Genomic DNA, 17,898 nt, shown 5'->3' on the forward strand with positions numbered 1-17,898 from the left:
TGGAATCAATCTACTCTCCCAGAAGAATTCATCCGACCCAACCTACACTCTTAGGAAAAAAGGTGCTATCTAGAACCTAAAAGGGTTCTTCGGCTGTCCCCACAGGAGAACCCTTCTTGGTTCCATTTAAAAACCTTTCCACAGAGAGTTCTACATGGAACCAAAAAGGGTTCTCCTATGGGGTCAGCTGAATAACCCTTTTTTTCTAAGAGTGTATAGCATCTTCTGGAGAGACTGTTTGGATCCTTTCTTACACTAAATCCTGATACATACAGTAGCTAACACCTGATCTGTGCTACTTGATGAAGAATTTTACCATACATGACTGACTGTATGCTGTCCCTGTGTATCAATGACCCTCACCTGCTGTCTGTCTCTTGTCTGCCCCTCCCCCCAGATCTGTCGAAGAACAGGCTCACAGAGATCCCTCCAGAGGTGTGTCTGTTTGCCCCCCTCGAGTCCCTCAACCTCTACCACAACTGCATCAAATGCATCCCAGAAGCCATCATCAACCTGCAGATGCTGACCTATCTAAACATCAGGTCAGTGATGACTCATCGAACACTGTGGCGTGATCTGTTGACCCAGTGACCTCATACTGTAACATGATATCCCCATTGTAGTAACCTGGTATATTTACAGTATGTTAAGTATTATGTTTACCAATAGATTGCAGTATTGACTCAATATCGCGTCTGCTTCTCGCTATCCATAGCCATTTAAATGTCTGCGCTATAACCGTGCTCAAAAAAGCCTCAGGTAGCTTACGCCAGGTGCATTCCTGTAAGGTTATTCTAAGTTACAATTAAATACTAAAACGTACTTACGTGTCCGGAGTCCTCGATCTAAGAAGCATCCTAAGATACTACAACCATGATATCACCAGGCTAGAGGAAATACAAGGGCCCATGTTCAGTATTATTCTGCTTTATCTCAGTATTGAGTTCTCCTTTCAGGGGATTCACAGGATCAAGTAGCAAGAGCATTTCCTCTTTCACAGTGGGAGAAATAGGCCTACACTATGTGATGTTGTTTTGAAGGTGATCCGTCTAAGTCAGAACTGTTCATTTCCTAGACACAGTTAGGCTGCGTTTACACAGGCAACCCCAATTCTGAGCTTTTTCTCAATTATTGGCAAAAGAGCTGATCTGATTGGTCAAACGACCAATTAGTGGAAAAATAATCAGAATTGGACTGCCTGTGTGAACACAGCCATGGATATCAGGCTGCTATGGTTCTCTGTTTCACTAACATTATGTTAACCCATTGAGGAGACATTCATTGCTTGATCTTTTCCTGATGTCTCCAATGTTATCCTTGCACACAGGATGAAACTTTAATACTGCCTATATTGTACATGTGTATTTTGTGTTTCTGCAGCCGGAACCTTCTTTCAACATTGCCAAAATACCTGTTCAACCTCCCTCTCAAAGTGCTGGTGGTGAGCAACAACAAGCTAGTGTCTGTCCCAGAGGAGATTGGGAAGGCCAAAGAACTGATGGAACTGGTGAGCACTGGCCCAGAGCTCATAAAAAACCTCTGCAGGTACACTGCTCAAAAAAATAAAGGGAATACTAAAATAACACATCCTAGATCTGAATGAATGATATAATCTTATTAAATACTTTTTTCTTTACATAGTTGAATGTGCTGACAACAAAATCACACAAAAATTATCAATGGAAATCTGGAGTCACCCTCAAAATTAAAGTGGAAAACCACACTACAGGCTGATCCAACTTTGATGTCATGTCCTTAAAACAAGTCAAAATGAGGCTCAGTAGTGTGTGTGGCCTCCACGTGCCTGTATGACCTCCCTACAACGCCTGGGCATGCTCCTGATGAGGTGGCGGATGGTCTCCTGAGGGATCTCCTCCCAGACCTGGACTAAAGCATCCGCCAACTCCTGGACAGTCTGTGGTGCAACGTGGCGTTGGTGGATGGAGTGAGACATGATGTCCCAGATGTGCTCAATTGGATTCAGGTCTGGGGAACGGGCGGGCCAGTCCATAGCATCAATGCCTTCCTCTTGCAGGAACTGCTGACACACTCCAGCCACATGAGGTCTAGCATTGTCTTGCATTAGGAGGAACCCAGGCCCAACCGCACCAGCATATGGTCTCACAAGGGGTCTGAGGATCTCATCTCGGTACCTAATGGCAGTCAGGCTACCTCTGGCGAACACATGGAGGGCTGTGCGGCCCCCCAAAGAAATGCCACCCCACACCATGACTGACCCACCGCCAAACCGGTCATGCTGGAGGATGTTGCAGGCAGCAGAACGTTCTCCATGGCGTCTCCAGACTCTGTCACGTCTGTCACGTGCTCATTGTGAACCTGCTTTCATCTGTGAAGAGCACAGGGCGCCAGTGGCGAATTTGCCAATCTTGGTGTTCTCTGGCAAATGCCAAACGTCCTGCACGGTGTTGGGCTGTAAGCACAACCCCCACTTGTGGACGTCGGGCCCTCATACCACCCTCATGGAGTCTGTTTCTGACCGTTTGAGCAGACACATGCACATTTGTGGCCTGCTGGAGGTCATTTTGCAGGGCTCTGGCAGTGCTCCTCCTGCTCCTCCTTGCACAAAGGCGGAGGTAGCAGTCCTGCTGCTGGGTTGTTGCCCTCCTACGGCCTCTTCCACGTCTCCTGATGTACTGGCCTGTCTCCTGGTAGCGCCTCCATGCTCTGGACACTACGCTGACAGACACAGCAAACCTTCCTGCCACAGCTCGCATTGATGTGCCATCCTGGATGAGCTGCACTACCTGAGCCACTTGTGTGGGTTGTAGACTCCGTCTCATGCTACCACTAGAGTGAAAGCACCACCAGCATTCAAAAGTGACCAAAACATCAGCCAGGAAGCATAGGAACTGAGAAGTGGTCTGTGGTCACCACCTGCAAAACCAGTCCTTTATTGGGGGTGTCTTGCTAATTGCCTATAATTTCCACCTGTTGTCTATTCCATTTGCACAACAGCATGTGAAATTTATTGTCAATCAGTGTTGCTTCCTAAGTGGACAGTTTGATTATTATTATTTATTATTATTATTATAATAATTTTTTTGTCATTTAGCAGACGCTCTTATCCAGAGCGACTTACAGGAGCAATTAGGGTTAAGTGCCTTGCTCAAGGGCACATCGACAGATTTTTCACCTAGTCAGCTCAGGGATTAGAACCAGCGACCTTTCGGTTACTGGCACAACGCTCTTAACCACTAAGCTACCTGCCGCCCTGATTTCACAGAAGTGTGATTGACTTGGAGTTACATTGTGTTGTTTAAGTGTTCCCTTAATTTTTTTGAGCAGTGTATATTGTTACTGCTGTGTGTGTGTGTTTGTTTGACAGCCTGCTTCCTGTCTCCTCCTGTAGGACATCAGCTGTAATGAGATCCAGGTGCTGCCCCCTCAGGTGGGGAGGCTCCAGGCATTACGGGAACTCAACATCAGGAGGAACTGTCTTCACATGCTGCCTGAGGGTAAGTAGCAGTCTACGTCCTCTCCCCTGGTCTGAGGGTAGGTAGCAGTCTACGTTCTCTCCCTTGGTCTGGGGGTAGGTAGCAGTCTACGTCCTCTCCCCTGGTCTGAGGGTAGGTAGCAGTCTACGTCCTCTCCCCTGGTCTGAAGGTAGGTAGCAGTCTACGTCCTCTCCCCTGGTCTGAAGGTAGGTAGCAGTCTACGTCCTCTCCCCTGGTCTGAGGGTAGGTAGCAGTCTACGTCCTCTCACCTGGTCTGAGGGTAGGTAGCAGTCTACGTCCTCTCCCCTGGTCTGAAGGTAGGTAGCAGTCTACGTTCTCTCCCCTGGTCTGAAGGTAGGTAGCAGTCTACGTTCTCTCCCCTGGTCTGAAGGTAGGTAGCAGTCTACGTCCTCTCCCCTGGTCTGAAGGTAGGTAGCAGTCTACGTCCTCTCCCCTGGTCTGAGGGTAGGTAGCAGTCTACGTCCTCTCACCTGGTCTGAGGGTAGGTAGCAGTCTACGTCCTCTCCCCTGGTCTGAGGGTAGGTAGCAGTCTACGTCCTCTCCCCTGGTCTGAGGGTAGGTAGCAGTCTACGTCCTCTCCCTTGGTCTGAGGGTAGGTAGCTGTCTACGTCCTCTCCCCTGGTCTGAGGGTAGGTAGCAGTCTACGTTCTCTCCCCTGGTCTGAAGGTAGGTAGCTGTCTACGTCCTCGATACAACTAGGTCTACCGTAATCTCTCTCCTTATTCTATATCCAAACCCTCTTGTGCTTTCTTTATTTTCCTCTCCCCAGAGCTGGCTGACCTGCCGCTCATCAGACTGGACTTCTCCTGCAATAAGATCACAGAGATCCCTCCTGTCTACAGGAGACTCAGGCAGCTGCAGCACATTATCCTCGACAACAACCCTATGCAGTCCCCACCTGCACAGGTGTGTGTGTGTGTGTGTGCGCGTGTTCATCTGTGGTAGTTTATGCTGTAAATGACATTTGTCACTGCATGGGATTATCCACAGCCATCTCGATGTGTATCAGGTATGGGGTGCCAACGAGTTAACACAGGTTAACCTCTGCTCGGCATCATTCCTAGAAACTCTCCCAAGCTGTGACAGTTCTCATGATATACAAGGATATACCCTTATCAGTCTCTGAGGAACAGTTGCGCCATCTAGTGGGCAGCTGTCCCCTTATGATTTAATTCCTGCTTGAATGAACACTTTGGCACTTCATTTCAGCACTTGGATATATATTTAATGTACTTTGTATTTGTGTGTTTCAGATCTGCCTGAAGGGCAAGGTGCACATCTTTAAGTACCTGAACATCCAGGCATGTAGGATGGATAAGAAGCCTGACTCTCTGGACCTCCCCTCTCTGGGCAAACGCTGTCTTCCCCAGCCTCTGACAGACAGGTACACACTCTTATATCATATCATAATTATATTTATAAACTGGGTGGTTCGAGCCCTGAATGTTGATTGGCAGACAGCCAATACCATGACAAAACATGTATTTTTACTGCTCTAATTACGTTGGTAGCCAGTTTATAATAGCAATAAGGCACCTCGGGGGTTTGTGGTATATGGCCAATATACCATGGCTAAGGGCTGTATCCAGGTACTCCGCGTTGCTTCGTGCAGTGGTATACAGTGGGGAAAAAAAGTATTTAGTCAGCCACCAATTGTGCAAGTTCTCCCACTTAAAAAGATGAGAGAGGCCTGTAATTTTCATCATAGGTACACGTCAACTATGACAGACAAAATTAGAATTTTTTTTCCAGAAAATCACATTGTAGGATTTTTTATGAATTTATTTGCAAATTATGGTGGAAAATAAGTATTTGGTCAATAACAAAAGTTTCTCAATACTTTGTTATATACCCTTTGTTGGCAATGACACAGGTCAAACGTTTTCTGTAAGTCTTCACAAGGTTTTCACACACTGTTGCTGGTATTTTGGCCCATTCCTCCATGCAGATCTCCTCTAGAGCAGTGATGTTTTGGGGCTGTCGCTGGGCAACACGGACTTTCAACTCCCCCTCCAAAGATTTTCTATGGGGTTGAGATCTGGAGACTGGCTAGGCCACTCCAGGACCTTGAAATGCTTCTTACGAAGCCACTCCTTCGTTGCCCGGGCGGTGTGTTTGGGATCATTGTCATGCTGAAAGACCCAGCCACATTTCATCTTCAATGCCCTTGCTGATGGAAGGAGGTTTTCACTCAAAATCTCACGATACATGGCCCCATTCATTCTTTCCTTTACACGGATCAGTCGTCCTGGTCCCTTTGCAGAAAAACAACCCCAAAGCATGATGTTTCCACCCCCATGCTTCACAGTAGGTATGGTGTTCTTTGGATGCAACTCAGCATTCTTTGTCCTCCAAACACGACGAGTTGAGTTTTTACCAAAAAGTTCTATTTTGGTTTCATCTGACCATATGACATTCTCCCAATCCTCTTCTGGATCATCCAAATGCACTCTAGCAAACTTCAGACGGGCCTGGACATGTACTGGCTTAAGCAGGGGGACACGTCTTGCACTGCAGGATTTGAGTCCCTGGCGGCGTAGTGTGTTACTGATGGTAGGCTTTGTTACTTTGGTCCCAGCTCTCTGCAGGTCATTCACTAGGCCCCCCTGTGTGGTTCTGGGATTTTTGCTCACCGTTCTTGTGATCATTTTGACCCCACAGGGTGAGATCTTGCGTGGAGCCCCAGATCGAGGGAGATTATCAGTGGTCTTGTATGTCTTCCATTTCCTAATAATTGCTCCCACAGTTGATTTCTTCAAACCAAGCTGCTTACCTATTGCAGATTCAGTCTTCCCAGCCTGGTGCAGGTCTACAATTTTGTTTCTGGTGTCCTTTGACAGCTCTTTGGTCTTGGCCATAGTGGAGTTTGGAGTGTGACTGTTTGAGGTTGCGGACAGGTGTCTTTTATACTGATAACAAGTTCAAACAGGTGCCATTAACACAGGTAACGAGTGGAGGACAGAGGAGCCTCTTAAAGAAGAAGTTACAGGTCTGTGAGAGTCAGAAATCTTGCTTGTTTGTAGGTGACCAAATACTTATTTTCCACCATAATTTGCAAATAAATTCATTACAAATCCTACAATGTGATTTTCTGGATTTTTTTTCCTCAATTTGTCTGTCATAGTTGACGTGTACCTATGATGAAAATTACAGGCCTCTCTCATATTTTTAAGTGGGAGAACTTGCACAATTGGTGGCTGACTAAATACTTTTTTTCCCCACTGTATTGGCCATATACCACACCCCCTCATGCCTTATTGCTTAAGTATACTACAGACAAGACCATTGACCATATGCATCATGAATGGCGTGAATATGCAGTATGTGCCATGAAACTGTAATGAGAACTGGTATGACATATTTGAAGATTAATGACACAGGTCTCGACATATTGTGAAGTGCTTACGAAATTGTCATGAATGTGTCTTAATCAAAAGTGTCTGACTGTTTTATTATTAACTCTCCCTTTATATGTCTCTGCAGCATGGAGGATTTCTACCCCAGTAAGAACCACGGGCCTGACTCTGGCATCGGCAGTGACAACGGGGATAAAAGACTGTCTGCGACAGAGGTCAGAGTTCACCCACTGTAGTCAGGCTGTACTAAGGCTTAGACTGTACTGAGGACTGTTGTTGTGCATTCAACCATGGCCCAGCGTCGTCCGGGTTTGGCCAGTGTAGGCCGTCATTGTAAATAAGAATTTGTTCTTAACTGACTTGCCTAGTTAAATAAAGGTAAAATAAAAAAATTGATCCTGACGCTTTGCAGTTATTCTGCAGACATGTTCAGTAGACCTGAACTCTATGCTTTATGCTCACTTTAACCCTGAGCTCCCTCCTCCTCTTCCTCTTCCTCCTCCCTCTTTTCCTCTAGCCCTCTGACGATGATACCATCAGCCTGCATTCTCAGGTGTCAGATACGGCCCGTGCCGATGCCATCTCTCTGCTCTCCAAGATGGACTCAGGCAAAGGTAAGACCTGTTTAGATGCAGTGGATTTGACTGTTTGAAAAAACGGTGTTTGAGCAATAATGTGTTCAACTGGCAACAAGCACATTAGTCTGAGTCTTAGTCTGGTATGTTGTCCCGTAGATCAGATCCCCTATGACTTCATCGAACCCAACCCAGAGGAAGATGCTGCCCTGTCAGAGGGGGATAGGCAGCAGAGTGGACCCTACATCTCATGTATAAAGGTACATCACCAGGGATCCATAGAGAGCTGTATGGCCACTACATGTACACCATTAACTACATTAGTCTTCCACTGTCGAGCTATCCCTGGGTGAGCTAGTGTGTGCAACTAGTGCCTGTTCTTTTCCACTGTTAGCTCCGAAGTATGGAAGGTTTTGGTACAAGCTTGATCAGGGCTTTAAACTAATCTTATCTTTCATCGAGACAAAAGCTTGAAAGGCATCAGGTGTGGAATCTCAAATGCCATAGATTTGGTTGGAAAAAGCCAACAGATCATCTCTATATTTTTGTTGTTGTTGTGGAAACCTGTGGAAAAAGCCACACACCTTGAAGGTCAAATGAAATGTGCTGTGATTGAACTTGGACAATGGTGTGGGGGTTTTACTTTTACATACAGTACCGGTCAAAAGTTTGGACACACCTACTCATTCAAGGGTTTTTCTTTATTTGTACTATTTTCTACATTGTAGAAAAATTGTGAAGACATCAAAACTATGAAATAACACATGGAATCATGTAGTAAACAAAAAAGTGTTAAACAAATGAAAATATATTTTACATTTTAGATTGTTCGAAGTAGCAACCCTTTGCCTTGATGACAGCTTTGCACACTCTTGGCATTTTCTCAACCAGCTTCACCTGGAATGCTTTTCCAACAGTCTTGAAGGAGTTCCCACATACACTTGTTGGCTGCTTTTCCTTCACTCTGCGGTCCGACTCATCCCAAACCATCTCAATTGGGTTGAGGTCGGGGGATTGTGGAGGCCAGGTCATCTGATGCAGCACTCCATCACTCTCCTTCTTGGTAAAATAGCCCTTACACAGCCTGGAGGTGTGTTGGGTCATTGTCCTGTTGAAAAACAAATGATTAGTCCCACTAAGCGCAAACCAGATGGGATGGCGTATCGCTGCGTAATGCTGTGGTAACCATGCTGGTTAAGTGTGCCTTGAATTCTAAATAAATCACTGACAGTGTCACCAGCAAAACACCCCCACACCATCACACCTCTACCTTCATGCTTTACGGTGGGAACCACACATACAGAGATCATCCGTTCACCTACTCTGCGTCTCACAAAGACACAGCGATTGGAACCAAAAATCTCAAAGGACAGATTTCCACCGGTCTAATATCCATTGCTCGTGGCCTGATTCATGCAGTCTCCTCTGAACAGTTGATGTTGAGATGTGTCTGTTACTTGAACTCTGTGAAGCATTTATTTGGGCTGCAATCTGAGGTGCAGTTAACTCTAATGAACTTATCCTCTGCAGCAGAGGTAACTCTGGGTCTTCCATTCCTGTGGCGGACCTCATGAGAGCCAGTTTCATCATAGTGCTTGATGGTTTTTGTGACTGCACTTGAAGAAACGTTCAAAGTTCTTGAAATGTTCCGGATTGACTGACCTTCATGTCTTAAAGTAATGATGGACTGTCGTTTCTATTTGCTTATTTGAACTGTTCTTGCCATAATATGGACTTGGTCTTTTACCAAATAGGGCTATCTTCTGTATAGCAACCCTACCTTGTCACAACACAACTGATTGCCTCAAACACATTAAGAAGGAAAGAAATTCCACAAATTAACTTTTAACAAGGCACACCTGTTAATTGAAATGCATTCCAGGTGACTACCTCATGAAGCTGGTTGAGAGAATGCCAAGAGTGTGCAAAGCTGTCATCAAGGCAAAGGGTGGCTACTTTGAAGAGTTTCAAATATAAAATATTTGTTTATTTGTTTATCACTTTTTTGGTTACTACATGATTCCATATGTGTTATTTCATAGTTATGATGTCTTCACTATTATTGTACAATGTAGAAAATAGTAAAAATATAGAAAACCCTGGAATGAGTAGGTGTTCTAAAACTTTTGACTGGTACTGTATCTGTTATAAAAATGATTTTATTGAGTTAGTACAACTGACTTTTTGTTCTGTGTGTCAGGAATTGGAGAAGGTTCTTAACAAGTCACACCAAAGCAAAGATAAGGAGAACTGGAAAGAGGAGTCTGGGTAAGTCCTCACTAATAATATAATAATAAACTACACTTGGATAGACAGAAGGAAGGAGGAAGGGAAGAAAATTCACCTTTTAAGTTCTATAAGCTTGAACTGAAATAATATTGATCTATCAGTCTCCTTAAATAATTAATTAATAGTTAATGTACTGTAGGTGAGTTGATAATTAGCAGCTGTAGATAATACCAGTAGTGACATAATATAACAACAGGCCCAGACAGTAGACATGCTGAGAAGGCTATGTCGTTGGATATCTGCCACTATAGTATGGCCACATACTCAGTTAATGCTATTATAGTGAGTGTGAAGTAGGTGGCATAGGTTTTGGCTTCTAACTGAACTGTCATGTCCCTGTTTCCTGCAGCTCTGATAAAGATCAGCTAGTTGAAGAGGATGAGGATGAGCTGAAGGAGGTGCTGGATCTGAGGAAGATCGCTGTCCAGCTCCTGCAGCAGGAGCAACAGAACAGGTAAGAGGCTGACCTCTGACGCCTGCCATGGCCACTCCTCTCTGACCTCACCTCACCCTGAGCTCTGCCCTGCCCCTAGCGCCATAATGTATCTCTCTTGCATCCAGACTGAGGAGAAATCCGCACACAATGCATCCCTGACCAACTCCTGAAGTGGTCAGATCTGAACACAATCAGAGCACAAAGTGACTTTTGTGTGTCTAGACCCGTGTTTTCAATGCAAGCTTCGTATTCTGATAGCAGAAGTTGCATGTAAGTGTCAAGTGTAGACACAGCCTCTGTCCTCCACACCACTGCCCCTAGCCCAATATTACATTTACATTTACATTTATGTCATTTAGCAGACGCTCTTATCCAGAGCAACTTACAAATTGGTGCATTCACCTTATGATAGCCAGTGGGACAACCACTTTACAATTATTTTTTTATTTAATTTAATTTTTTGTGGTGGGGTAAGGGGGGGGTAGAAGGATTACTTTATCCTATCCCAGGTATTCCTTAAAGAGGTGGGGTTTTAAGTGTCTCCGGAAGGTGGTGAGTGACTCCGCTGTCCTGGCATCGTGAGGGAGCTTGTTCCACCATTGGGGTGCCAGAGCAGCGAACAGTTTTGACTGGGCTGAGCGGGAACTGTGCTTCCGCAGAGGTAGGGGGGCCAGCAGGCCAGAGGTGGATGAACACAATGCCCTCGTTTGGGTGTAGGGACTGATCAGAGCCTGAAGGTACAGAGGTGCCGTTCCCCTCACAGCTCCGTAGGCAAGCACCATGGTCTTGTAGCAGATGCAAGCTTCAACTGGAAGCCAGTGGAGTGTGCGGAGGAGCGGGGTGACGTGAGAGAACTTGGGAAGGTTGAACACCAGACGGGCTGCGGCGTTCTGGATGAGATGTAGGGGTTTAATGGCACAGGCAGGGAGCCCAGCCAACAGCGAGTTGCAGTAATCCAGACGGGAGATGACAAGTGCCTGGATTAGGACCTGTGCCGCTTCCTGTGTAAGGCAGGGTCGTACAATATCTCTCTGTCTACACCACTGCTTAGTTCAGCATCCCCACCCCACCTCACATCTGCTCCCTCTCTCTACCCTTGACCTCTCTTCAGTGCAAGGGCAGGAATGTCCTGGAATGTTCTTGGAGGAGAGGGTTGGGAAGGGGAGGGACTCTTCTTTTCAGTTTCCCAGAATGTTGGGTGGTGACGATAAGGACTTGATTTACACCCCTGACAGTTATGGGTTTCTGCATCATTATTGGGCTTCTAACCACAGTTATTATACTGAACAAAAATATAAACGCAACATGTAAAGTGTTGGTCCCATGAGGGAGCGTGCAATTGGCATGCTGACTGCAGTAATGTCCACCCAAGCTGTTTCATTTTACATTTGCATTTTAGTCATTTAGCAGACGCTATTATCCAGAGCGACATACAGTTAGTGAGTGCATACATTTTCATACTGGCCCCCCGTGGGAATCGAACCCACAACCCTGGTGTTGCAAGCGCCATGCTCTACCAACTGAGCTACACGGGGCCCAGAGAACTGAATGTTCATTTTTCTACCAAAGTCATTTGGCAGTACGTCCAACCGGCGTCACAACCGCAGACCAAGTGTAATCACGTCAGCCCAGGACCTCCACATCCGGCTTCTTCACCTGTGGGATTGTCTGAGACCAGCTACCCGTACATCTGATGAAACTGTTTGCACAACTGAAGAATTTCTGCACAAACTGTCAGAAACCATCTCAGGGAAGCTCATCTGCATGCTCGTCTTCCTCACCAGGGTCTTGACCTGACTGCAGTTCGGCATCGTAACAGACTTCAGTGGGCAAATGCTCACCTTTAATGGTCACTGGCACGCTGGAGAAGTGTGCTCTTCACAGATGAATCCCGGTTTCAACTGTACCGGGCAGATGGCGTTGTGTGGGCGAGCGGTTTGCTGATGTCAACGTTGTGAACAGAGTGCCCCATGGCGGCGGTGGGGTTATGGTACGGTCAGTCATAAGCTACGGACAACGAACTCAATTGCATTTTATCGATGGCAATTTGAATGCACAGAGATACCGTGACGAGATCCTGATGTTCATCACCTCATGTTTCAGCATGACAATGCACGGCCCCATGTCGCAAGGATCTGTACACAATTCCTGGAAGCTGAAAATGTCCCAGTTCTTCCATGGCCTGCATACTGACCAGACTTGTCACCCATTGAGCATGTTTGGGATGCTCTGTATCGATGTGTACGACAGCGTGTTCCAGTTCCCTCCAATATCTAGCAACTTCGCACAGCCATTGAAGAGGAGTGGGACAACATTCTACAGGCCACAATCAACAGCCTGATCAACTCTATGTGAAGGAGATGTGTTGTGCTGCATGAGGCAAATGGTGGTCACTCCAGGTACTGACTGGTTTTCTGATCCACGCCCCTACTTTTTTTAAAGGTATCTGGGACCAACAAATGCATGTTTGTATTCCCAGTCATGTGAAATCCATAGATTAGGGCCTAATGAATTTATTTCAATTGACTGGTTTCCTTATATGAACTGTAACTCAGTAAAATCTTTGAAATTGTTGCAAGTTGCATTTATATTTTTGTTCAGTGTAGCTTACTTACAATCAATAGTCAGCGAGAGCCAGCCATAACTGTTGCAGACAGCAGGTGATATGTGAAGAGTACATGTTATCATTTCTTTTGTATTGGGTTTTTCTATATTCTCTGCATTTGATCCATTATATAGGCAGAGCTTAGGTCCTTTCCAGACATTTTACTGCTCCTTTTTCTCCTGAAGTTACTCCATCACCACGTTCTAACTATCTCTCTTCCCGCTCTGCAACTAACAACCCTCCCCGTCATTGGTTCCCCTCTTCTCTTCTTCCCTCCCTGCTTCATCCATCTCCTGCTCCCCAACCTCCCCTCTTCCTTGGACCTGATTGGTGCACACATGATGTGTGGCTACTAGACGACGGTCCTTAATTTGTAGAGCAGAGAGTCTAATTCATCGAAGGAGGGTTGCCGGCCGAGCACACAGGTAGAGGGAGATATATGTGTGACAGAGTGAGATTTTGAAAGCTAAAGGAGGTGGATGTATGTATGCAAGACTCAGGTGGTGCATGTTAAATTATTTTGAAATGTTTCTGTGCCTGAAACTACACGTTTTTATGTTGTTGTGAGATGACATGGATGCACACCATTAGAGCAGTGTTCCTTAATTCTGGTCCTGCAGACCCACATTTTAGTTTTTGCCCTAGCACTACACAGCTGAATCAAATGATCAACTCAATCATGAAATCAAGTTTTGATTATTTGAACCAGGTGTAGTGCTAAGGCAAAAACAAAAATGTGCACCTGTTTGGGTCCCCAGGACCAGAATTAAGAAACACCGCATTAGAGATATTGTCTGTTGGTCTCCAGGTCTTAAATCCACCTTCCATACCATGGCTGTCTTAACACATTGTGCCTGCAAAGAAAACCGAGAAATTGTACTAATCCTTACTTATAAACTGGGTGGTTCGAGCCCTGAATGCTGATTGGCTGACAGCCGTGGTATATCAGACCGTATACCACGGGTATGACAAAATATTTATTCTTACTGCTCTAATTACGTTGGTAACCAGTTTATAATAGCAATAAGGCACCTCGGGGGTTTGTGATATATCGCCAAAATACTACAGCTAAGGGCTGTGTCCAGGCACTCCGCGTTGCATTGTGCGTAAGAACAGCCCTTAGCCGTGGTATATTGGCCATATACCACACCTCCTCTGGCCTTATTGCTTAATAATGCCTCCTCCCTATGTTTACCTGTCCAGGTTCCTCAGTCACTCTGGCAGCTCCAGCAGCAAACAGAGGTCCTCCTGCCAGGCCATCCGCAGGTACGTACAGCACAGCTCTGCCTCAACACGACTACTGCCCCTCACATTCTGCTCTGACAGGTGTGTACTGTATACCGTATCAACGAGACCATGGTTCGGTTGCATAAAACTAAATGGTTTCCTGGGCACAGGTTAAGCTTAGTAATGGACTAAAAAGCATGGTCCATTCATGCTCCGTTGAAACTGGCCCCATGACTCATGTTATAGGATATTGTCATAGTATAGCTATTACTACAAGTAACTACTATGACAAGAGTATGAGTAAGCACAAATCATATTGTATGAGTATGATGATGAGTAAGGTGTTTAAAGTAAAAACTCTGTGTCTGTCTGGTGTTATTTATTGTTGGCTGCCCTCTAGTGCTGACACACATTCTCCAGTATACTGCAAATACCGGTATTGCGCACGAATGTAAGTTTGTATGTGTGACACAGAGTGAGTCGGTGTGTTTTCCTGTCTCACTCGCAGTGCCTCTCTGGATGAAGGGAGCAGTGGAGCGTCAGTGCTGAGTGGGCAGGTAATGAACTGGACTTTCTGTACCTTCTGTTTCCTACAGGAAACAAACAATTCATTCTTTCCATTTGTGCGAGTAATACTAGCAATGATTTCTTCCTTTTCACTCATTCATCTCATCGGCAAAATTCAGTCATATTTTCAGTTCCACTTTTAAAGTGTCAATGTGTGTGTGGTCTTTGGTTTTGGTGTCTGGGTTTCACTCATATTTTTCTTTCTCTCTGTCTCCGGAAAGAACCCTGACTTCACAGACGATGACACGGCTTTCTCTGAGGTCACCCATTCATTCCTTTGTTTTCTCACCCTCATCATCATGCATGTGATGATGTGTCTGTGTGCATCACAGGGGGTTGGTGGCACCTTAATTGGGGCTCGTGGTAATGCCTGGAGAGGAGTCAGTGGAATGGTATCCAGGTGTTTGATGCCATTCCATTTGCTCCGTTCCGGCCATTATTATGAGCCGTTCTCCCCTCAGCAGCCTCCACTTGTGTGCATGTTACCTTTTTACCTTTAGTGATGTAAGGGGAGGCTTTAGACTTCACCCCTTTATATTAAAGGCTTGTGCTGCTTAAGCTAAGGTTTTTTTGTCCATTATTGCATTGCCATTTGATCAGTACAGTGTCCAGTACCTTGACCTTTCACCTTTGTCTCACTGCAGCCATCCTCTTCCTGCTCCTTCGATGGCAGTCTGAAGTCAGAGTCTGACACAGAGCCAAAATGGCCAGAGGTTCCACCCGTACTCAACCAGAACGAGGAGCGCAGGAGGAACAAGTATCTGAGGAAAGATTATCTAAAGGTATGAGACCATGACTTTCACAATGCACTCTTACTTACTTGAAGCATAGGCCATTAAAAGCAGCTTTCCATCATACTAGGTATCAATCAGATTTTATTTATAAAGCCCTTTTTACATCAGCAGATGTCACAAAGTGCTATACAGAAACCCAGCCTAAAACCCCAAACAGCAAGCAATGCAGATGTAGAAGTACGGTGGCTAGGAAAAACTCCCTAGAAAGGCAGAAACCTAGGAAGAAACCTAGAGAGGAACGAGGCTCTGAGGGGTGGCCAGTCCCCTTCTGGCTGTGCCGGGTGGAGATTATAACAGTACATGGCCATTAAGGCCAGATTTTTCTCCAAGATGTTCAAATGTTCATAGATGACCAGCAGGGTTAAATAATAATCACAGTGGTTGTAGAGGTTGCAACAGGTCAGTACATCAGGAGTAAATGTCACTTGGCTTTTCATAGCCGGGCATTTAGAGGTTGAAATAGCAGGTGCGGTAGAGCGAGAGAGAGTTGAAAACAGCTGGTCTGGGACAAGGTAGCACGTCCGGTGAACAGGTCAGGGTTCCATAGCCGCAGGCAGAAGAGTGGAAACTGGAGTAGAAGCACGACCAGGTGGACTGGGGACAGCAAGGAGTCATCAGGCCAGGTGGTCCTGAGGCATGGTCCTAGGGCTCAGGTCCTCCGGGATGGGAGGGAGAGAGAGAGAGAATTAGAGGGAGCATACTTAAATTCACACAGGACACCGGATAAGACAGGAGAATAACACCAGATATAACAGACTGACCCTAGCCCCCCGGCACATAGACTATTGCAGCATAGATACTGGAGGCTGAGATGGGGGTGGGTCGGGAGACACACTGTGGCCCCGTCCAACGATACCCCCAGACAGGGCCAACCAGGCAGGATATAACCCCACCCACTTTGCCAAAGCACAGCCCCCACACCACCAACAGACCACCAACCTACTACCCTGAGACAAGGCTGAGTATAGCCCACGAAGATCTCCTCCACTGCACGAGCCCGAGGGCGCGACAAACCGGACAGGAAGATCACATCAAGTGATGCACCCCTCTTGGGACGGCATGGAAAGCACCAGTAAGCCAGTGACTCAGCCCCCGTAATAGGGTCAGAGGCAGAGAATCCCAATGGAGAGACAGGAACTGGCCAGGCAGACACAGCAAGGGCGGTTTGTCGCTCCAGTGCCTTTCCGTTCACCTTCGCACCCCTGGGCCAGACTACACTCAAATCATAGGACCTACTGAAGAGATGAGTCTTCAGTAAAGATTTAAAGGTCGAGACCGAGTCTGCGTCTCTCACATGGATAGGCAGACCATTCCATAAAAATTGAGCTCTATAGGAGAAAGCCCTGCCTCCAGCTGTTTGCTTAGAAATTATAGGGACAATATGGAGGCCTGCGTCTTGTGACCATAGCGTACGTGTAGTTATGTACGGCAGGACCACATCGGAGAGAGAGGTCGAAGCAAGCCCATGTAATGCTTTGTAGGTTAGCAGTAAAACCTTGAAATCAGCCCTAGCATTAACAGGAAGCCAGTGTAGAGAGGCTAGCACTGGAGTAATATGATCAAATTTTTTGGTTCTAGTCAAGATTCTAGCAGCCGTGTTTAGCACTAACTGAAGTTTATTTAGTGCTTTATTCAGGTAACCGGAGAGTAGAGCATTGCAGTAGTCTAATCTAGAAGTGACAAAAGCATGGATTAGCTTTTCTGCATAATTTTTGGACAAAAGGTTTCTGATTTTTGCAATGTTACGAAGATGGAAAAAAGCTGTCCTTGAAATATTCTTGATATGTTCGTCAAAAGAGAGATCAGGTTCCAGAGACGACTGTACAACCATCAAGAATAATTGTCAGATCCAACAGAAGATCTCTTTGTTTCTTGGGACCTAGAACTAGCATCTCTGTTTTGTCTGAGTTTAAAAGTAAAACATTTGCCGCCATCCACTTCCTTATGTCTGAAACACATGCTTCCAGGGTAGGCAATTTTGGGGCTTCACCATGTTTCATCGGAATGTAGAGCTGTGTGTCGTCCGCATAGCAATGAAAGTTAACATTGTGTTTCCGAATGACATCACCAAGAGGTAAAATATATAGTGAAAATGGAACCTTGACAAACACCGAAACTTACAATTGATTTGTCAGAGGACAAACCATCCACAGAGACAAACTGATATCTTTCCGACAGATAAGATCAAACCAGGCAAGAACTTGTCTGTGTAGACCAATTAAGATTTCCAATCTCTCCAAAATAATCTGGTGATCGATGGTGTCAAAAGCAGCACTAAGGTCTAGGAGCACAAGGACAGATGCAGAGCCTTGGTCTGTTTCGTATACATTTGTTGTCTTCAGGAAGGCAGTGAGTTGCTGCACAACAGCTTTTTCTAAAAATGTTGAGAGGAATGGGAGATTCAATATAGGCCAATAGTTTTTTACATTTTCTGGGTCAAGGTTTGGCTTTTTCAAGAGAGGCTTTATTACTGCCACTTTTAGTGAGTTTGGTACACATCCAGTGGATAGGGAGCCATGTATTATGTTCATCATAGGAGGGCCAAGCACAGGAAGTAGCTCTTTCAGTAGTTT

At 45.7% G+C, this 17,898-nt stretch overlaps 1 protein-coding gene across 4 annotated transcripts in view; it reads left to right on the top strand.

Annotated features, from left to right (window-relative positions):
* Positions 1-17,898, top strand: part of LOC121541880 (leucine-rich repeat and calponin homology domain-containing protein 2) — a 77,715-nt gene that overhangs the window by 33,980 nt on the left and 25,837 nt on the right. Inside the window, exons 2-16 of one of the 4 annotated variants that reach the window (XM_041851238.2) lie at positions 398-542; positions 1,381-1,507; positions 3,371-3,476; positions 4,246-4,382; positions 4,730-4,860; positions 6,960-7,047; positions 7,350-7,446; positions 7,567-7,667; positions 9,608-9,675; positions 10,046-10,150; positions 13,094-13,162; positions 13,941-14,003; positions 14,473-14,521; positions 14,753-14,791; positions 15,176-15,313. In XM_041851238.2, coding sequence (XP_041707172.2) covers positions 398-542; positions 1,381-1,507; positions 3,371-3,476; positions 4,246-4,382; positions 4,730-4,860; positions 6,960-7,047; positions 7,350-7,446; positions 7,567-7,667; positions 9,608-9,675; positions 10,046-10,150; positions 13,094-13,162; positions 13,941-14,003; positions 14,473-14,521; positions 14,753-14,791; positions 15,176-15,313 — 1,463 coding nt within the window. Of the gene's footprint in view, positions 1-397; positions 543-1,380; positions 1,546-3,370; positions 3,477-4,245; positions 4,383-4,729; positions 4,861-6,959; positions 7,048-7,349; positions 7,447-7,566; positions 7,668-9,607; positions 9,676-10,045; positions 10,151-13,093; positions 13,163-13,940; positions 14,004-14,472; positions 14,522-14,752; positions 14,792-15,175; positions 15,314-17,898 lie in introns of those variants that run through there. The other 3 variants (XM_041851241.2, XM_041851239.2, XM_041851240.2) reach the window with 3 other exon arrangements.

The sequence above is a fragment of the Coregonus clupeaformis genome, chromosome 27 (assembly GCF_020615455.1).
Source record: "Coregonus clupeaformis isolate EN_2021a chromosome 27, ASM2061545v1, whole genome shotgun sequence".
Classification (NCBI taxonomy): domain Eukaryota; kingdom Metazoa; phylum Chordata; class Actinopteri; order Salmoniformes; family Salmonidae; genus Coregonus; species Coregonus clupeaformis.